General features: G+C 30.3%; 2 protein-coding genes across 3 annotated transcripts; one reads left to right on the top strand and one right to left on the bottom strand.

Annotated features, from left to right (window-relative positions):
* The first annotated feature begins 1,330 nt into the window (after positions 1 to 1,330).
* On the top strand, positions 1,331 to 13,459 carry LOC124926900. Of its 2 annotated transcripts, none has more exons than XM_047467222.1 (9): positions 1,331 to 1,675; positions 2,008 to 4,740; positions 4,823 to 4,926; positions 6,048 to 6,117; positions 7,492 to 8,286; positions 8,639 to 8,841; positions 9,606 to 9,729; positions 10,647 to 10,856; positions 12,828 to 13,459. In XM_047467222.1, exons 1-9 carry the CDS (start codon positions 1,520 to 1,522, stop codon positions 12,972 to 12,974), a joined length of 4,542 nt encoding a protein of 1,513 aa, XP_047323178.1. In that variant the 5' UTR covers positions 1,331 to 1,519; the 3' UTR covers positions 12,975 to 13,459. The 2 variants fall into 2 exon arrangements, with proteins under 2 accessions (XP_047323178.1, XP_047323179.1); XM_047467223.1 differs by lacking the exon at positions 1,331 to 1,675 and having other exon boundaries at positions 2,006 to 2,113; positions 2,199 to 4,740.
* Positions 13,460 to 15,319: 1,860 nt separating this feature from the next.
* Positions 15,320 to 18,332, bottom strand: LOC124926901. The gene is made up of 3 exons (XM_047467224.1): positions 17,342 to 18,332; positions 15,655 to 16,200; positions 15,320 to 15,573 (listed from the first exon to the last, which is right to left on the bottom strand). Exons 1-3 carry the CDS (start codon positions 18,209 to 18,211, stop codon positions 15,475 to 15,477), a joined length of 1,515 nt encoding a protein of 504 aa, XP_047323180.1. The 5' UTR covers positions 18,212 to 18,332; the 3' UTR covers positions 15,320 to 15,474.
* Between the last annotated feature and the right edge of the window lie 4,918 nt (positions 18,333 to 23,250).

Raw genomic sequence — 23,250 nt, 5'->3', positions numbered from 1 at the left:
TTTTCTTATTATATTGATAGTTATTTTTAACTAACTCAAAATTTAGGTTAAATTCGTATTAATTAAGGAGAAAAATAAATCATTCATTACTTCATGTAAAAGTAGCGAAATGACATTCTAAATAATTACGAGTAATTTAATTATTATTATTATTAGTCATGTTTATCCAAAAACTCATATAAGGTATAAGATCCCTTTCTATGAAGACATCTCTAGAAAACTAAATTTTGTAGAATCAATCTTTTGTAACAAAATGAAATGATTTTTTTTGATGAACTAATATATTTTAGTTTAAAGATTATATGGCACGTTCTAAACTAGGTCCTTTAATTTTTCTACAATACTAAGTAATACCACTATAAAATTTACAATTCTCTCTATCTAATTATTAACTTAAAATTTGAGAATCTTTGTTTCCATTTTTTTTTACTCTCCATGACTTTCAAAATTAACATTACTTCATAAACTGGGAAATTTGACCAGATAATCCTAATAACTACTTCAAATTTGCATAAATTATATTGTATTAGTGATTATTTAAATTTTTTTTGGAAGAAATTGTCCCCGTTGCGAGACGCAACAAAATGCCTGTGAAAAGTCATTTCTCGAATGCATCTCGCGATTGTGGACTTTTCAAAAAAAATAAAAATTTGCGTCTCGCGATTTATGAACTTTTCACGTGGCATTCGGTTGCGTCTTACGACAGGGACAATTTCATTAAAAAAAAATGAAGTTATCACCAATGCATTTAAAATTATACGCTGGTCACCAACTCATTTACCCACAGGGTCATTTTGTCGAATACCACAATACTAATATTAATCAAATTTGTTTAAATAATCTAAAAATTATAAAAAAAAAAAAACAATATACTAAACAATCTTTATAATATTCCTCTTTTAGAATTTTTTGCCCGAACTTACCTCCACTTTCTTTATTATTATTATTATTATTATTATTTGGTGAGGTTGGGATATTAATTGGGATTACTAGAGATTTGTAAGAGATAACTAAATGATTCTGACTATAAAATAAAAATAACTTAACATAATTTCTCTTTCTATTCTAATGGTAAAAAGAGGTGGTTTTCCTAGTTTCGAGTCCGTTAGGTGTGAAGTTTCGATTATCTGATTAATTAATTAAGTGTATTTACGAGTTATGTGCTTAACCTGCGGGAATTAGTCGCATTCCAGATGAGAAACGAAACCCAACATTCTAAAAAAAAAATAAAAAAAATTAGCTCCATCTAAACAACCCCTTAGTTTGAGGGAAAAATATGAACACTTTATGTAAATTTGAGAGCATAATTATTAAAAGTTCGATCGCAGATTAAGTGCTTGGCTATCGTCCGATCAATCGACATGGAAAGTTTGTTCCGTCGTCGTTTCAGGCAAAGCCCGGGTAACAACCATCTCCCGGTCCTCCGCCGGAGGCGATTGGTGGGTCACCAATTTATTGAACCTCGCCACTTTCTCTTATCTACCGTAGCATTCCCAGGATCTACTGTACATTCTACCACATGAGGTGCCGATCTATAGCTGCTATATGGTGCGGTTCTTTTCTACCGCACAAAGTAACTGCTGTCGCCACTCTTAGTCGACCGCCGACTCTCTACACCGGAGGACCCGATGGCTCCATCATCTGGTGGACCGTTTCCGGCACTGATTCCAAACAGGTATGAATATTCATACTGGGTTTCTCTTTTCCGACCGATCAGTCAATATCTTTTTCTTAAATATCGTTAAAATTAGAGAGAGAGCTTGCATTTGCAGTTTGATGTCCTTGCATAAATTATTGAGAACAGGTGGTGATGAATCTGATAATAGTTTACTATCCTTCATGCATGAATGAGTTGAATAAATAGTGACAGTTTTTGTTACTGAATTTGTTGAGTTAGGACTTCAATATCATGTTACCAATCAAATAAATGATTTAGGCTCATATTTATGTCTGAGAACATAGTTTTGTAAGTTTATGCTGGATTCTAATGGAGCATCAATATGTTAGGAGATTATACCGGTTGCTATGTTGTGTGGACATGCTGCCCCGATCGCTGATCTTGCAATCTGTTTCCCTATGATAAATTCCGGAGCTGGAAATGTAGAGAGTACAAGTAATGACCCAATGAATTCTAACTCAACTGATTACGGTGCACTTATAAGTGCGTGCATTGACGGCGTATTATGTGTTTGGAGCAGAAGCAGTGGACTTTGTAGGCGCAGAAGGAAAATGCCACCGTGGGTTGGAAAGCCCTCAATGATACGAGTATTACCAGAAAGTTCGAGATACATTTGCATTGCTTGTTGTTTTGTTGACACCTTTAGTTCGTTTGACAACCAGTTACATGATAATTCTTCTCGGGCAGATGTTTGTATGGATAAAGATTCACAATGTGGAAAATCTGGGAAATGTGCTGTTATTATAGTTGATTCATATACTCTTACCATTGTTCAAACTGTATTTCATGGGAATTTATCAATTGGGTCATTAAGATTCATGGATGTTATTCCTCCTTTAGAGGATACTGACAGTCAATTGGTGGTCATGGTTGATTTACTAGGGAAATTACAATGTTTCACAGTGGAAAAGGATTCCAGAGAGGGGGAGAATGAGACCAGCATGCAAAAGGGTTCTACCTTAGAACTCACCCATTCTGTTGAGAGTTTGAGTGAAAGAGTGCAGGTTCTAGCATTTGCTGCCCAGGGTCAAATTATTGCTCTTGTCTATAGGGCTCACTGCACATTTAAGTTGTTGACCGGTGAGATTACAATAGGAGAAATTTCTTTCGCTGACAATCAACTTTGTCTTGAAGATGGTCCCACTCAGGTTCATATTGCGGGTTGCATGTTTCTTGAGCAAAATCAAATGAAGGAGAGTCTGAATTCTATTGATTCACAGAACGCATCCACACATGAATTTGTTGTTTGGAATGACAGAGGCTTTGCAAATGTCTATCGTATAACATATTCAGATAGTGTGTTCAAGTTTAAACTTATATCACTTATTCCTGCCACTTCTTACCCACGTGATGCAAGAGTATCTATTTGTTTTTCTCAATTGAATCAGTTTCTTCTTCGCATTGAATCAATTTCTTATGCTGAATGTTCCTCAGTTTCCAAACCTCACATCACAGCCTGGTTGGTGCCTCGAAGATACGATCATAGTGAACATTTGTTTGTAGAGAGTATACTGATTGGGCAGTCGAGATCATTTGTTGAATGTATTCCAAATTTGAACCCTGGAAAAGTTGAGTGTCATGATTCTGGATCCGAAGTTAGAGTTGGGAAGACTCTGTTATCTACCCAGCAAGATCTAATACTCAACGACGCAGATGATAACATCAAAGGCAACAGAGATATTTTGTTTTCACGCAAAAGATATCATGTGTCTTCTTCTATGGTCATTTCTGAGGGTTATATTCCATCTGCTATTTTATATGGACTTAGCAATGGAGATATTGAATTGGTTCACTTAGATACCTTTATTGGGAGCCCAGAATACCATTGTAAAAACAGTACATGTGAGGATAAGGTGGATTCAAATGCTTCTAAGCAATACCTTTTGGGGCATACTGATGCTGTACTATGTCTGGCTATGCATGTTATGTTTGGTACTGCCAGGGGATGGAGTTTTTCCAGGGTTTTGTTGTCCGGGAGCTTGGACTGTACTGTTCGTATATGGGACCTTGATTCTGGCAATCCTATCATGGTTCTGCACCATCATGTCTCTCCGGTTCGCCAGATAATCCTTGCTCCATTTCAAACTGACCATCCATGGAGTGATTGTTTTCTCTCCATTGGGGATGATATGTGCATTGCTCTTGTTTCCCTTGAGACCCTGAGGGTAGAGAGAATGTTTCCTGGACATCCCTACTACCCTGCAAAAATTTTGTGGGACGGGCAACGAGGATATTTGGCATGCCTTTGCCAGTACCATTCTGGAGCATCTGATGCCCATGATGTTCTATACATTTGGGACATAAAGACAGGTGCTTGTGAGCGGGTTCTTCGAGGAACATCATCTCATTCAATGTTTGATCACTTTGGTAAGGGAATCAATAATATTTGCCTAACTGATGGCTATTTGAATGGAAATACTTCAGCTTCCTCATTTCTTCACATATTTGAAGATCCACATTTTCCACAATCTCATGTTAAGGATGTTGGTAAGGGGGCTTATCCATTAGGTACATTTTCAGGCAGAGAAAGTATCCCCAAGTCCAGTGATAACAAAAAACATGGTAAAGGAGACTTGTCACAGTTAAGCCCCCAAAGGAACAAGCTTCCTATTAAGAGTTCAACCCCATTTCCTGGAATTGCAGCTCTGAGCTTTGACCTTGAAGCACTAATGTCTTCTTGCAAAAGAGATGGTATCTTTAAGGACAAAGGTCACGAGAATGCCCATGTTAAAGAGCAGAAAACTGGAAAACACCCAAGTATTGATGATAATAATCGTAATGTAGTTGGTATGAAGGAAGAGATTATTGGAATGCCAAGTACACATGAAGCCCATGTAGAGAGGTTCAAAGATGATTGTTCTGATTCTCATATTCCGTCGCTTGAATATTTGCTTCAGTTTACTATGTCTTTCTTGCACTTCTGGGATGTTGATGAGGAGCTTGATGAGTTGCTAGTTTCTGATATGAAGCTTAAGAAACCAGACTTTCTTTTAGCTGCTGCCTTGCCAGGAGACAGAGGATCTTTGACTGTGACATTTCCCAATTCAAATGCTACTGTTGAGGTGCGTTTATGACTTTGCCGGATATTGTAATATGTTTATTTAATGTCATTGTAGCCTAAATTATTGAAAGGTAAAATTTCAGCTTTTGAGATCGTCATCAGAATTTTCAGCGATGAGGTCACTGACCATGGTTTCCCTTGCACAACATATGGTTAGCTTGTCTCATTCCTTTTCAGTTGCCAGCAGGTATCAGAACTGTGCCCCATGAAAATTTAATTATATCATGTTAGCGGTGACAGTCTTAGATTAATAAAAAAAGTGACGAGTCTTATAATTAATTCATTTTACATGTGGACATTGGTAACTTTTAAGATGCATCTTGATTTGCTTGATAAAAATATATATGGACTTTTCTTTGGCTTTGTTCTTCTTTAAGCTTTTTCTATGATAGGTAAATTGATAGAAATAAGATTTGACATCGAAAAATATTTTGTAGCTAGAGGTGGACTATGTAGCACGGATATTCCAAATTTTTTTTTTGGAGTATCGGATACGCCAAAACGGGTATCGGATACGACAAAAGAAGTATCGTTGACTTTTTATGGAGTTGACCAATCCGATACGGTTTGGATACGGCTTGGATATGTTTTTGGATACGTTTTGGGTAATTTTTAAAAAGTAAAATTTTAGGAGGACTTGAATGTTTTAAATAAAACTTACCATAAACTAACATTTCCTCCTCTTGAAGAAGCCTCCCTCGTCTTACTTTGTCTTTCTGATGTGCTTCTTAGATAAAGAAGATAAACTTAAGGTTCACATCAAGTTATTAACTAACTCTTAATATATTTTATTATTTTTAATTATTATTATATATATATATTTTAATAATTTTTAATAATATGCGTATCATAAACGTATCGTATCCTATATTTTCAAAATTTGCCGTATCGCCGTATCCGTATCGTATTTGATACGATATCCGTATCCGTATCCATGCAACATAGGAGTTGGAGCTTGAATCCAAACCTATGAAACAAGCTTCAATTCATATTAGAAATTCAAAATCAAATATAAATACTATTTTTATAAAACCAAATGTTTTTGCAAGCTTCTTGGATCTATGAAAAAGAGTCTCACTTTTAAAAAAAAAAAAAATCCACAAGACAAATAAATGGAGGTTTTATGAATATGTATCAGTGTTTTCATCAATAGGTTTGTAAGTTTAATTGTTGTCATGGTGAGAATGTCCAAGCAGCAGCACTAGAGCGGACAATTTCTCTGAATCTACATTTTCCCCTGTTCAGAAGGGTTCCACGATTCACCAAATGAATGTTTATCTGGTTTGTTTTGTATTTTCTTTTTTTCAGTGCTCTGGCTGCATTTTATACTCGGAATCTCATGGAGAAATTTACGGATATAAAACCACCTTTACTCCAGGTAATTATAATCAGTATTTGGTTCTTCTGCTATTATGAGGCTGACTTGCTGAGTTTAGTCATGTCAACTATTATTTAACATATTGTTGGGTTCCTTATGATTTCTCATTCATGCTTTGCATATGCTGAATTTAATAGAAGAAATGCAACTCCATAAGCTTTCGTGTATCTTTAATGAAAAATGACCTGAAACATGGAAGAATACCTAGTTAATGGAGAATAAAATATTTTAGTTCAGTATAGCAATGCATCCTGACACAATAAGCACGAAGCATTTTAGAAATGTCTTTGATCCCTGTATTTCATGTTTTCTATTCAGATGATGATCTGATATTTATCTTAGGAGTAGTTTATATTCTAGATGACTCTATAAAGTTGGTAAGCATAAGTACGTCAGGTTGCCAGACTGTTTTGGGGATGGTCCATAATCTTTAGAGGAGATTCATGCTGCTATTAAAAGGAAAAAACATAGAGAATTGGATATGACATACTTGAGTCTATTGATATTTTATGAAGTTTTTATTTGTCGAATCCCTAGTTTGGACATTGAACTTTTGTAAAAAACTGAAGGGTTGTACTCAGATTAGTTCTAATTAGCTTGTACTCAGATATGTTCCAATTAAGGGATCGGATTTATAGAACTGGTCTAATTTGGTCATTTTTTAACTTTATTTACAATCATTTACATTTTCCAAATTGGACTTCTTTCCTCCTTATCTGGCTAATTGGCAGAGAAGTGGTAGTGTATTGATGTGATTTTGGTGGGAAGAAATGCCTTAACAAAATTATTGTCAAGCATAAACCAAGATGTTTTCTTCACTCTTGGCAAACGATCAAAAGTATCCTCATCACAAATAGGCTTATCATATATGCCGTTTATGTTACTTATTGTTGTTGAGGAGGAACCAAAGACATGCTTAAACACAATCCAGATTGATTTCTACTCCAAGGACTGGCATACCAATCTATTGCTCCCACCTTGGATTTGTGGCCGATGTTTGTTGGCTTCGGATGCAACAGTTGGAGATTTACTTCTGATTCAACCCAAATTTAGCTTCTTTTTTTTTTTTTAAATAAGGAGAATTAGCATGACACCCCACATAATGTCATACATTTGACATCCCTCTTGAGCCTTCTAGATTTTGCAGGTGAATTAGATCTAACTAATTCAACTAATAATATAGATTTAGAATGAGATTCACCTTGAGGCGAGAAAGAAGAAAATTGAGACAAAAGTGATTGTAACAAAAAAAAGCCAATTCTAGATTTTTAATCTTTGAAAGTCTTATTAACTTCAATTTTCCTATGGGCATCTGATAGCTAAAATCTGATAATTTGATGTGTCTATTGTAATTTTGTTTTCTCTATGCTGCAGCTGCTGGTAAGTTTTTGGCAAGACAAAAGTGAACATACAAGAATGGCAGCACGCACCCTGTTCCATTGTGCAGCTTCAAAAGCGATTCCACCTCCTCTGAGAAGTTGTAAACTTAATGCTCATGAACAACCTTTGAACGATGGTGTAATGGAACATGAGAGTGTGGAGACAGAAGAAGCAATAAAAAACGGATCATTATTCGACAGCATTGAGCAAAAGAAATCTATGACAGAGGAATCTGAAATAGTTACATGGTTAGAATCATTTGAAGCACAAGACTGGATATTTTGTGTTGGAGGAACCAGTCAAGATGCAATGACAGCTCACATAATTGTTGCTGCTGCTCTTGCCATATGGTATCCTAGCCTTGTCAAACCAAGTCTTGCTTCACTGGTTATTCATCCATTAATGAAGCTGGTCATGGCCATGAACGACAAATATAGCTCTGCTGCTGCAGAGTTGTTGGGAGAAGGAATGGAGAGCACGTGGAAGGCATGCATTAGTTCGGAAATACATCGTTTGATTGGGGATATATTCTTCCAAATAGAGTGTGTAAGTGGTGTTCCAGCCAATGTATCAGCACCAAATCCAGTTGCATCTCTTAGCATCCGCGAGACCTTGGTTGAGTTTCTTCTACCAAGTTTAGCATTAGCGGATGTGCCGGGATTTCTGAATGTAATTGAAAGCCAAATTTGGTCCACTGCATCTGATTCCCCTGTTCACGCAATTTCTCTCATGACTCTCATTAGGGTTATACATAATTCTCCAAGAAGCTTAACACAATATCTAGACAAGGTATGTTTATTGGTTTTCGAATCAAGCTATATAGAGTTTCCTGCTAGTTTAGAAGGGTTAAAACAATTAATATTGAATGAATGTCAAGTATTACTATTACATGGTGAGTTTGTCAAACATAAACTTACTCTCATCCAGATACGTTTCTGGATGCAGAAATTTTGTATCTAGGTTTTTAAATTGGGTCATCAGCTCAGCTCTACCTTAGTATCAACTTTTCCAAATGGGCTTAATCACATCCATGTAGATACTAGTTAGAGATACTTTTACTTCTCTCCTTTAGCTTTAAAATTCATTTCCACTTTTCAATTTTCTCTAAAATAATAGTTCCAATGTTTGGATGAACATGCAGGCTGTTAGTTTCATTTTACATACCATGGATCCCAGCAACTCTGTCATGCGTCGAATATGCTTTCAGAGTTCAAAAGTAGCACTGAAAGAAATAGTCAGTGCGTTTCCCATGGTGGTTTTAAATGAGTCGTCAACTCGACTTGCTGTTGGGGATGCCTTTGGGGAGATCAATAATGCTACTATTCGAATATATGACATGCAAAGGTATTTTTTTTTAATTTATGATTACAACTGGAGTTAATATGATGTAGTGCCTCTGAATTCTGATGCTACATGGTACCAGATTATTTTTTGCATCTGCTTGCCATATAAGATAAAGGCATGTAATTCAACTGAAGAACATTTCTGTTTTTTTTTTCTTTGTGATGTCCATTTGGATACACCTGGATCCAAAAACGTATCTGGATGAGATTACTGCCTTGTTTAATTCTAACTCATTATCTCATCATCAATCACTTCATCATTCAAATCATCAACTAAAATATTAAAAAACTCTTACTTTATTTTTTATAATTTTTTAAAATATTAAATACAAAGAATATTTTAGTCATTTAACCCAAATAGAGCCAGAATAATCCACTTTTTCATTAGGCAATATATTTATTTTAAAAGTTGGAATATTTGATTAACAAAAACTAAATCAAACAAACTCTAGTAAGACAGATTAAACAATTTATTGGTTATTCCTCATTTGGATCCAGATACAACAAAAATTATAAGTTCTTTCAAATAGGGCATTGTGATTAAACATCTTTTAAAACTTGAAATCACTAACTTGCAAATTTCCTTAGAATTCTCTCCCTTTTTTGTGGATCGAACTCAACAAACTAGTTTTGGAGGCCTCTTCAGGTTTACAGATTCCCGGTTTCTTGAACTATGGCCCCCAAAATAGAAATGCACATATGAAGAACTTAATGCATTTTTTCTTCTCATATCCTTCAAGTCATGCATTATACTATTTCCTGCAGTGTGTCAAAAGTAAAAATATTGGATGCAAGTGCTCCACCAGGATTTCCATCTTTGCTTGGAGGAGCTCAAGATATGTCTGCAGTCTCGGCAATTTCAGCATTAAGCTTTTCACCTGATGGAGAGGTACCTTTTGTCATTAAGAGTCTTTCTTCTTCTTTTTCAAGTCAGTCCTAGTTGGTAGGAGGTGAAGTTAGGAGGACATTTATTCTCCATGATATATATTGCGGGTTTCAATTTATATTTGAAAATCTGTTACACAGATGATATTAACATGTATGAGAGCTTTATTTGGCACGAGATTGAGTATGTCGCAATGTTGTTATAGGCCTAAAATATGTACTTTTAGGCTATGTTTGGTCAAGGAGGTATAGAAATTGGGGGTTCAATTCCAAGTTCTTTGTTTGTTTGATGACTTAACATAACAAAATGGAATTGAATGTATATGATTTTTTAAAGAAAAAATTCCATCATTCTGTCAGTAGATGTATAGGTTATTCTAATATTGGGTTTGGAGATGATATCTCTTGTGACTAAAGCATAACTACCCTTTTTTTTTTTTTTTGGGAAAACAGCTTAGTGCCATTTCATTAAAAAAACCCAAAAAAGGGAAAAAAATACAAAAGTTTAAGATCAGATCTAGACAATTTCTAGATTTGACAATGAAACAATAATTGAATTACAGACAATAACAATAATCAATTAGCGCCTACAGCGTTTTTATTAGATTCCTTTCTGGTTAATTGTTAGTGACCTGGCTATTTGTTAGGTCAGGTCTTATATATAAGCGGATAGATGCAATAGTTTATGATATGAATGGTCTAAAAGTCTGTTCCCTATTTTTTTTCTCTTGGTCATTCGTCATTCTAGATCTTCTTGTCTCCATCTCTAAATTCCAACTTGTTACACATTTTCACTCCAAAATGACAATTCTAAGATTTCTCCTAATATAAGAATTAATTTATAATTCAATTCCAATTCTAATTTCAATTATACACTATCCAAAATATAGCCTTTAATGTTTTTAACATTTCGATTTGCAGGGACTAGTTGCTTTCTCCGAGCACGGCTTAATGATTAGATGGTGGTCACTAGGATCTATTTGGTGGGAGAAACTGAGTAGAAATTTTGTTCCAGTTCAGTGCACCAAAATGATTTTCGTTCCCCCTTGGGAGGGATTTTCTCCTAAAGCAGCAACCAGAACGAGCATTATGGCCAGTGTGATGCCACGTGATGGACAAGCTTCACCGAAGGTAACTTTCTTTGTGAAATTACAATTATGTTTCATTTAGCATGCTTTCTTGGTTCATTATCTTTGTTGTTTTCTATTATTTTAGAAATAATGAGCCTATTTGATATCATGATTTTTCATCTTGATCATCATCGATGAGAAAAATCTGTATTATATTTTAACAAAAATTAACACTCTGATAAGAGTCATACTAGAATTAGATGAGAAAAGAACTTGATTGTACATAGAAATCAGATTAGATGTGAGAAAACCCTAACTCTAGGATGAGCATACAATTTGGGATGAGAATGGAGAATATCCATTAGATGAAGTGAGAGAACAAAAAAGAGGGAAATAGAATCACAACTAGTCTTCCTCTATTTATACTAATCTACCACTAACAACCCTCTTCATAAGTGCTAGACATCCTATCTTGTCGTCTTCTTTATTCATTTAGCCCTAACCCTACCTCATATATCACTACTCACTTCTTCAAATCATCTTTTGTCTTTGAGGGGAGGTGTATTTGAAATACAGAATGATACTCGCACAATTGGGAGGTTCCTCAAACCATAAGAATCGTCTCAAGCATGTAACAAGTGCAAAGCGAAATATACTTCTCACACCATTCGGAGGTTCTTCAAACCACAAATATCTTTTTTCACTCTTTCTTGGTGTTGAGCACCATAAAGCTTTTGAACACAATATTCAACATCGGGTGGTTCCTCGGACCACAGAAAGTGCCCCAATTGGCCACAAAATGAGGACCTGCAACGGTGACCTAGAGCAAAGAGTTTGCAGATTCTGGTTTCTGAGTTGTGATGGATATACTCTTGCTGACCGTTGACAAACACTTACAGAAATATTAACACATTTGTCTGAAGCTATGGATTTGTAGTCAGAATCCTTTAACCCGACTGTAATCTTCTCATAAATCGGCGCTAATCGTTCCCAATTGTTCTCGCAGTAGTCGTGAGTTTCCAGCTCAGAGATTGATGCAAATCGATCTGCAATCCGTCTTCTATGTGATGTGAGTATCACTGTGATCTGCGATCCGATCCACTATTCCTCTGCTTCCTTCAAAAATGCTTTTCTGGTGCTTGCATTCGAGCCAATACTAGTCAGTAGTTCCTCTTCTTCACAGCTGCGATTCTTCTTCCTCCAAAATTAACTTTCTGTCGCTAAAGTCTGTTTCTTTGATTTCAGTCGCGAATCAACTTGAGTTGTTCTCATCGGAATTTGCGACTTCCGATTGACTTCAAAATAGAGTTGTACTTTTGACTGAGAACATTCAACATCCACATAATCATGCTCTTATACCAGTTATAGGTGGCAAACTAGAACTAGATGAGAAAAGAACTTTATTATTCATAGAAATCAAATTAGTTGAGAAGAGAAGAGAAAATCCTAACTCCAGGGTGAATACAATTTGAGATGAGAAAAAAGAATAACGATTAGGTGAGAAGTAAGAGAACAAAAAGGAGGGAATCGGCATATTGAATTCTAAGGAGTCTTCTTCTATTTATACCAATCTACCACTAACAACCTTATTCAAAACCGCGTCGTCTTCAATTCTTCTTTATTCAATTAGCTCTAACTCTACCTCATGTATTATAATCATTTGGATTATAATTTTTATACCAAATCAAACAAAATATTATACTATATCAGAAAACAATCTTATACCAAATAAAAATAAATAAATAAAAATCACTTTGACAAATTTTCAATGGGATCCTAATTGTGACAAAATATTAGTTTCCAAATAGACCAATATGTAATTGGAAGGTGGAGAGCATAAAATATTGCAGATTTGTTTTTATGGTCCAAAATATTGCAACTTTGCAGAGGACAAAAAATTAAAATGTGTTGTTGAAACTTTAAGCTTCCATTTGAGAATATGATCCTCTAATAATAGTTGTTGCAACAAGTCTTTGATTCATACTTATGTACAACAATTAAACCTTTTCTCTCCTCGTTTGTGTGGTGGCAGGAGATTAAAGGGGGTTTGTGCGATACGGATCAGTTGAAACACTTGATCCTCAATCTCGACCTCTCCTACAGACTGGAATGGGTTGGCAGTAGGAAAGTCGTGCTTAAAATGCACGACCAAGAATTAGGTGCCTTCCAGCTGTTGTAAAATTATACATCATCTGGACATGTGATACATCATATGCATACATATGAATCTTCTTCATATGAGAAAAAAATGGTCAGTTCTCTATTCGAAACTCTATAGCAGGAAGAAGTACCATTTACTCATCAAAAAATGATCTTTCAAACCTCATAGAAACAATACAAATATTTTTTTCTTATAATGTTCTGATTGCTTTTTGTTCAAGTGCTCTTCTTTGTTACTTCTCTACAATTACAAAGTTCACCCTCATTATTATGTTGTATTTATTATAGGCCAAATTTCTTGTAGTTCTTTCAAGATTCTATGTGAAACAGACACGACGCATCAATTACTTTTTATTTTATTTTATTTTTTGCACAAAGTTTATTGTAAGTGGAATAGAATTTGTGAGCTATTATGCTAATGTAGTTTAACATAATGAACATTGTAACCCTGATAGAGTTGGACTGTGATTCTTACTGAAAGCACTAAAATGAAGTTATTGTGTTGGTCTTCTTTCAGCTTGTTTGATGTTGGGTTATTTCAGATTTTATTGAGTTTTTTGGAAAATGATTTGTTTGATGAAAAAATAAATTATTTAAGTTTTTAATTGGTTGAAAGGATAAAAGTATTTTATTATTTTGGTTCATGTATTGAGTTATTAGATAGTTGAAAAGAAATAAGATGTCATAGTTAATTTTGATCGTTATTTGAATCTTAAATTTGGGGTTATTTTTACTTTGGGATTGAGTTTTGAATTGTTGTTTTGTCGGTCTATTGGACAGTTTGGAACAAATATCTCAAAAAAGTATTTAATTTAAAATACAAATATATTTAACTCGGTAAATTGTACATAAAATTATGTCGTTTCGAAGTTTTATGAAAAATAAATATAAAATTGATAAAAATAAATATAAAATTGATCTCTTTTCGATTTTTCAAATCTTTTTTCATATCACATTGATTATAAATGTTATAATTTTTTTTTTTAAATATCTTAAGTTAAAACAGATATTAAAACGTCTAAAAGTTGAAATATAGGCCAAGATTAGTAATCTTAATTTTGAACATTTTAAAACAATATAATTTTAGATCTTGAAAAAATAATTTATTTAAAAATGTGTTAAATGACTTTTTAGATAAAAAGATGATAGTTCGATAATTATTTGTTGAACTGAGTGAGTTATATATTGATATGGTGAACCATTGCTTACTGGCATTAATTTTTCAAGGGTAAAAACAAATTAAACCGATCTAATAGTTGTCAACTTAAATTTTGTTATTGTCTACTATAATATAATCTTTTTCTTATTAACAGTCAACAATTACAGAGCCGGATGCATCCTTTGAAAATTGTCATTTTGTCATTATTATAATTACAATTTTCAAAGTGAATATATTTTGTTTGCAGAATGAATATTATTTAGTGAAAAATGTTTAAGTTATCAAATGTTTTAATTGTGTTATAGATAACCTTTTTTATACAATTATTTTTTTTTCTTTTCAAATGATTCTTTTCTTTCTATTTGTTGTAATTTTTTAAAAATAAAACTAGCCTATAGAAAATGTATTTTATGGTTGATTGAAGATGGTTCTTTGTGGGTCGGATTAATGCAATTTTACGTAACTCCTTTTTGAAGTTGGAGATTTCATTCGAATGCACACTGAGTTTAGAGAATCATATTACTATTTCTACTCCGATCTCTAACGGAGAGTTGAAAATCTTATATATAACTATTCTGTTCCAATTGAGAACCAAGTTTCTCCTTAGTGACCCGAAAACTCAAAAAATAAATTTAAATTATAAACAGTAAAATAAAATAATTCATATATTTATAATTATAAATGATCAGAATATGAAATACCAAACAAAAATAATATTCAATAACAATAATTTTAAAATATTAAATATCGAAACAAATAAACATATAATCACTAATTTTTTCAAAAATAATATAAACTTGTCACGGTCGTATTAAATATTAAAAAATAAAGTTTTTTTTTGTAATGAAAATGAAAAAAATAATAATAGCATTAAATAAGTATATATATTAATTATTTTAAATGACTATCATTAATAAAATAAAAAATTAAATAATTTTTTTCAGTTCGAAAAGTGTGCGTGCTGGACATGTAAACTACAAATTTTGGTTGTGATTTTTGAAAAAAAAGATAAATTATGTTTTTGTCATTCTAATGCTTAAAATGACCATTTAAAAAAAAGAAAAGAAAATTGAAATTGTGCAAAACAAATTAATTAAGATTAAGGGTATAGTCGTATTTGTTTCTTTGCATAAGTAACTTTATAAGCCTATAGACTATATATCATTTATATACAAATCTATCCAATAGATAGACATGACAAAACAAGTAAGAACTTATAATTTGTATAATAAAGAGAAACACATAAAAAAAAATAGAAAAGTTAAATAGAAAAGGATTTGATCAAAAATAAAATAAAATAGAGAAGGATCTATCGACGAAAATTGACGGTAAAGTATATAAAACCGTCTTTACATTTTGACTATAACTCACTAATCTCCCCTTCTCGACACACATGTACATCAACCGCCAAGTTTTTCCTCCCCGAATCCAATATCCTGCAGCAATTTCTCCTCGGAGACTGCCATATAACATTACAAACACACATTAGAACTAAAAAAAACTTGAAAAAAAACATACCAATTTGGCCACACTTCCTTACCCTATTCCATAGCTCTGGATCCTTTTTCTTATAAACCTCAACCACTTCAAGTTTATCCGGATGTTCCATCCTCCATTTACACAAAGGATGAGGAAATCGATGATCCTTCCTATACGAACTAACCGTCTGATTCGTCCAAGAATCCAATCTAGCCTTCGATAAGTAAAAAACAAAGGCTTTCTGACATGGATTTCTACTAACCGGTCTAGTGTTCAAAGAGTAAGCCTTAAAGTCAGCTCTCTTATACCAGTTCAAAAATGTTCTAGAAGGCATCTCAACTTCCCTTGGAGGTAAGAGTCCACGGATAACTTGAACCGCGAAGCCCCATGAAACAGTTATGGTCCATTTTCTTTCGGTGTCATAACAAATTGATTGTTGCATTAGACCTGCTGAATCTAGGTTCATTGGAAGTTGAAGGTGGTTTAGAGCCTCTAGTCGAGTCATGTTTGGGAAGATAGGCTCTACCACATCAAGGTGATGCAATGATACAAGAGGGGTTAATGGATGTGCAGCTAGAAGCCCGAATAAGTCACCATATACATCATACTGCAATATTGTCATTTGTCAAAAACAACAAAATTTCAGTAATTCAAATATATGACACTATAATATAGAAGTGACAAATGGTATGATAAAGGTGACAAATGGTATGACAAATGTTTTTGAGGCAATTGAATAAATCTAATGGAGAAATTTAGTGAATTTAATATATTTTTAGTGTGATTTGAACTAGATGAAATAAGTTAAAGTGCAATTAGAATTAGATATAATTCAAATATTATCTTTTCTAATAGTGGTGAGTATACTATTAGAATTTTAATTTCAACTCTAATTTCTCTAAACAATTTCTTGCAATATTTAGTTCTTAAATTTCTTTTAAATAAACTTACTATTTCCTTAATCTGGGTTTATTTCACAACAAATTTTCTTCTTAGAAAAATTATTTAATAAAAAAAAATTAGTTCAAATGAGTAAATTATTTTGATATCAAATATTTTAACATGTTAACAAACTAAGAATTTTTGTAATATTTTGTCACCATCACAAAATCACTTTGAAAATGGACAAAATCACACACTTTGTTACTTTTTATTATATTAATTTATTTTTGTAACGTTTTTGTGTTTCTTAAACTATTCTAAAATAAAAAATAGAATGAGTATGATTTTGTTTTTATTTAATATAAAAAATGTGATTAAATTAGATTAAATATTTTTAGGTGAAAAATGAAAAAAAAAGTTATTTTTTAACAATTTTTTTTTGATTAAGTTACAATTTATTTTAATAAACATGATTGATTTAAAAATTTTAAATTAATAATTTATTTTAGTAAATAATCTCAATAATATATATAATTTTAGAATTTTATATAATAAAAAATAGAAAATTAAGTGTCATGACTACAACATGTCATCATGTCATGACATTAAAAAAATTACATGCAAATAATAAAAAAAAGTAAATATAAAATCAAGATGTTCTTAAAACCAGATTCAAAACCTAAATCTTCACTCTTTAAACAAGATTCTTTTTTTGTGAGAGTTATTTGAACTTTTGTTCTTCCCTAAGACATTACAATTTATTAAAATAAGTCACATAACAAAATTTTAACTTAGTTTGTCTTCTCTTTTTTATTAAAGATATTTAATTTTTATTAATGGGTTCAAAAAAAAAAAAAAAAAATTACCTGGTGAAAACCTAGTTCTTTAGTGAGTGGGACTCCGAGTTCAGCCATACAAGCGTGCATCCGATCATCTGACCCGTAAAGACTCGGATACCTCTTTATACACCGATCTTGCATCTTCTCCAAAGCTTTCGCTAATGGATAACTAATCGCAAATCCACCGCCGCCGTACGCCATCCCATATGAGAAATACATATTCTGTAAATGGCTCTCCGACGAACTTCCGATATAGTAAAACTGATTATGATCGTATTTTGACAAAACCCTTAACAAATTTTCCGTCACAAATACAGTATCATCATCCCCCATCACAACCCACCTCACATCTTTATCAACGCCGAGCCGGAGAGTTTCCGACACGATCCTGGATATCCGAATCGCCGACCGATGACCCTGTTTGTTTCTGTACGGAAATCTCGAAGTGTCACGGGAGATTCTCACAGGTGGGAGGAGATTATCTCCAGCTTGGGTTTTCACCGGTTTATCTAACCAAACCGTTCCTTTCATACCTGACTTTCGTTTGAACCATAATTTAATGTATTCCTTTCGTTGTTCCCATAATTTCGCCGACGCGGCGATTCCGAACACAATGTGTCTAATCTTAGTGTTTTGGTTGCCGATCTGGACCGTTAAAGACGGATTATGGATCTGGGTTGTTTGATTTTTGATGGGTTGTGAAGATAAATGGAGAGAGAGACGATTATGGTTGAAGAGGAGATCGTATTTGCAGGGATTAGAGGTGGAAGATGAGATGAGTTTGAGAGTGTAAATAAGGTAAGTTATGGAGATGAAGAAGATGATCCAGAGCATGATGAATTTAGGAGCGGTTCGAACCGGTGAACCGGAATCTTCTTTTTGGGATGTTTTCATCATGGAAGAAACAATGGATTCGAGATTTTTTGTTTAGTTAAGGTGAAAGTAGGAAAGTGATTTGGATATTTTGATTCATGGGAGGAAGGTTTTGGATGAGAATGAACAGGTTTTGGAGAAGAGATTTGGATGAAAATGTTGAGAGGGGAAAATGAATGTAAAGGATGAAAAGAAAAGAAAAAGAGAGAGATGGAGAAGAAAGATGCCATGCTGCCAGGTTGCACCTCTATTTGTAAAAATATTATTAAGAGGAATAAAGACAAAAATAAATATATTATATTATATTTTATTATATTATATCATAAGGTTTTTAAAGTAAAAATCTGAAAATTTTAATTTATACAATTAAAAAATAAGATGATCACAAGTCATAAGAATAATTTATGTATGATATATGATTATTGATTTAATTATAAAGGTTTTTAAGTAAAACTCTAATATAAAAATTTTAATTTATAAAATAAGATTAAGATACTCACTAAAATAGATCAAGGCACATAAATAATTTCTAAAACAATTAGTTTATTCCACTCAAAACAAACTCTAAAATAAAATAAAATAAAAATTAAAGTTATGAATATGAAAAATATTAAAAGGTAAAGCTAGGTAAGACCCTATATAATAATAATTAATGAATTAAATAAATAATAAAAAATAATAGTATAATAATAATTAATGAATTAAATAAATATTTATCTTAAATTTATTGCTCTAAGCAATTGTTTTAAAATATATAATTAATAAAAGTCAGTTAAAAACTAAAATGTCTCATTTAAAAGTGTTTTGAGTTTAAGGAACGGTAAAGTATCGTACTAATTCTCTTTAATTTAATTTTTTTATATAATTAAGACACAATATTTTACAATTAACATCTATAAACTAATATGTTTTTGTTGGTAGATAAATTGTCAATTAATCGATTAGAATTGTTAATATATTATATATCCACAACTTAGATGTAAATCATTCCAAAATGAGATATTTCATTAGTTTATTTTACTTCAATATCATTCTCAAAGTCCCAATTTAGTTACCCATTTTATTATTATGATTCATTTTCTATTCTCTTTATATTCATACGTCTTTTTATGAAATTGTGTAGATTGATCGTCATAATCCATATATTAAATTAAACATGGATATTATAACTGTATATATTGATGATAATTATTCACATATTTCATTTTACATAGAAAAATTATTTTTGATACAATTCATTTATATCTTGTAAATTTGTTATTTTTCATTCTAAATTATTTTGAATATATAAGTTTATCAAATTAAATAAATTCTCGCTTTTTCGTATTCAAAGTCATATAGATAGTATATATTTATGTAAAAACATTTAAATATATTTTAAAATTTGATCTTCTTAATAAAATGAAAATTATAACTTTAAAAATATTACTTTAGCTATACCAATATTATAAAAAATTGGATAAAAAAAAAATAGTGTCATCGAAGTCGAATAAGTAAGAGTATTTTACACTTTACAACCTTCCTTTTTTATTATATATATTTTTTTAAATATAATAATATTTCATCTATTTGAATGAAGTTATTATAAAAGTTGATAATTTTTTTTATAAAAAATTAGACTAATCATTTTTTTTTTCGAATGTATTATTTTTTTGTCATGTTGCCAAAACATGATTCTAAAATAGTTCAAGAGCTTGTTTAATTTATATTATTTTTAAGTAAATTATCAATAATAATATTTTATAATTTAAATTACCAATCAAAATACTAAATTATTATTATTATTTTATTTTTAATAATATTTTAATACTAATTATATTTATTTTAGCAATTGTAGTCAAATAATTCAAATCTATCACTTTTTTATATAAAACATATTTCTTACTAAAGATAATTTCAACTACGCCTTAAAATATTTGATAAATTTTATAAATTGTCCCTACAATTTAATAAGTAAGTAAATCATCAATTGTTTGTATTAATTTTATAGGATTTACTCAGTATTATTTACTAACTAATTTCTTATATATAACTCTCAATTGATTAAATAAGAATTAATTTCTTATAAAAAAACAAGTCTTTTTTCCTTGATATTTTAATATAATAAATAATATTAATTTAAATTATGTTCATTATAATTTTTAAATATAAGAATTGAATTAGAATTTAATGTGATTTTTTTAAAATTAAAATTAAATTCTAGTCTCAATTCTAATTTTAATTTCTGCCATTCAAACACTCATAATAGTGTTTCCTTTTATAATGAATAGAGTTACAACATTTATTATGATAAATTTGATGTTTTTACTAATAATAAATTGATATTTAATTGGTTATATGTGAGTTGAAATATTCTCAAATAGTTCACACCAAACCAAACAAGTTAGTTTTATGAAATGTTTAATTTCGAAATGTTTAGATATACACTAGATATTCTAGTAGAAATAATAGAATTCAATTATTATATTTGAGAATTTATTTATTTTTGGTTAAATTAAAACTTACAAAATCATATACATTTAGTTTATATCATATTAGACCCTCAATTCAAAACAAATTATTTGAAAAAATAATAATAATTTTAATTAATTCATATATTTATAAAAACAACAAATAATGGCTCCAAAAATAAAAAAAAATAAAATAAGATATCATATATTCAATATAACATATCTGAAAATCTAGAAAGTACAACAAATAAACCAAAAACTATAACAAGAAATGACCAACTTAAATAGACCTTTACGATCAACTAAAAATTTTAATATTCAAATCGAGCAATCTTACTAATACAAAAAAAGTAAACAATATAATTATTTATCTCTCAAATTAAAATTCTAATTTTAGTTCAACCTAAACCCGATATTCCTTAAAAAAATATATATATATGGAGAAAACTAAAATTTATACTAATAATAAAAAAAAGGGTAGTTTGCCTATGAAGAAGAGAAAGATAACTTATTCATCCATGCATATAGTTCAATTAATGTGAACAAAAAGATATGACAAATGAGAGGTTGGTATATTGAACGAAATCGAATGAAGTGGGTAATTAAGGAAATTTCATCATAATTAATTTTATTAGAATTTTCATTTTTTTTCATTTTTTTTCTACCAACTTTTATTCAATCTATTTGATTAAATGTTTAATGAGACAAGAAGCTGTTGTACCAAACAAGTGGGGGCAACCATTAATGTTTAGTTAGTGTAGCTTATTTATTTCTTCCTTTCTCGTTTTAATTTTAGAAAATCAATTTAAGATATTTTTATTGAAAATTAAATTTATTTTAATAAAATTTGTTGTTATAAATATTTTTTGTAATGATAATAAATTCAGTTAATTTTGCGTTTGTTGAAGTTTGGGTAAATAGTTTATTTTATAATCTATATTATATGTTTTATGTTCATATAACATATAATACATCATGGTATATTTATTATCCCGAGAATGGTTTTTTTAATAATTAAAATATGTCATGAATCAAAACTAATTTAGGTTACCATTCAAAAAGCAATTTAGATAATGATAAAGAAATATTTTTTTAAGTAAAAAGCCACACATTAATAGACTAAAAACTAATATTATATCAAATAAAATAATTATAATTTTATGATGGTGTCATATAAGAGTTTTATATATTTTATCATTACAAGATACAATATACGAGACTAACCATCACATATTTAATTATATTACTTTATTAAATTAAACAAAAACAAATATTTTATTATTATTATTTTATTATTTTAATTTTTTTTTTTTAGAAACGGTTAATATAAACCAAACTAGTTGACCTATATTTGATTTAGTTTATATTTATTATTTAAAAAATTATTCAAATTAGCAATAAATTTCATAAACTAATCAAATTATTATTTTTTAAAATATATACTTTTTTTTTAATAAGGTAGTTCACTTGTCTCGATTAATCATTAAAAAAAAAAGACTAACATTACTTAAGGTTTGGAGTGTCTTAAGTTAAAGACAAAAATAAATTAAATTAAATTTTTTATTTTATTAGATAAATTTTATGTTATATTAATTAAATATAATATTTTTGTGTTATTATGAATACAAAATAATCTAATTTAATTAGGGAGTAATGATACACCTTCAAAGTGGTCGATGAAAATATTCCACTTAAAATACCAAAATTTAATGATTTACCAAAAACTGTTTTGAACGGAAGCGAAAAATAGATAAACAAATAACTTATAATGATAAACAGTTCTGCCTATTTTATTTTTACAAACTTTCATTCAATGAATAGTCAATTTATAAATTAAATGGTATTTTCGAATTCAGTAATTGTTTAACTTAGATATACAAATGGTACCTAAATTAAAGAAAGAAACATTTTAAGTTGATTAAAAATTTAGGTGTTGCAAATTAATAGCTTATAATTTAATTGGTTATTAGTTATCCAATTAGTACGAGATCGATATTAATTTAAACAAGTGAAATATTAGTAATTAAATATTTTGTTTAATGTGAAAAACTTGCAACAACCCGATTATAACAAAAGACAACGTTTACAAAAATGGTAATATTTAGTTGAAGATTAAATGAGTTAGATAATTGAAATTATATATAAAAAGGCTGAACAAATATTTTTCTAAGAGTTAACCTAAAGTTTGTATTAATTAATAAAGTTGGCAAAATGTGATCTGTTACAAAAACCACCTGCTACAATATAAACATCAATTATATGACAAATGAAGAAAGTCTGAATAATAAAGATAATGATCACTTAAAGATCATTAAACCATGAAACTAAACTCAAGCAATGCCATCATTTTCTGAGTTTTTTTTTTTAAATATTATATCATTCTCTTTCATATTATTAAACAAATTATATTAAAATATTTTTTAATAATATTTTTTTTATCATTATATATTAATTACGTTTAAGTTTTTTTTACTAAAGACTTATTTTCTCAAAATAAAAAAACTAATCAAAATTTTTAAATAATTCAAAACATTTTCAAATAAATTCCAACCAAATAAACCCTTGTAAATACATACAATTACCCACCAAAATAACAATATTCTTAATACATCT

This window comes from Impatiens glandulifera, chromosome 2, assembly GCF_907164915.1.
Source record: "Impatiens glandulifera chromosome 2, dImpGla2.1, whole genome shotgun sequence".
NCBI classification, from domain to species: Eukaryota; Viridiplantae; Streptophyta; class Magnoliopsida; order Ericales; family Balsaminaceae; genus Impatiens; species Impatiens glandulifera.
The sequence above is the reverse complement of the archived record's forward strand: the minus strand, read 5'-3'. Positions and strand labels throughout refer to the sequence as shown.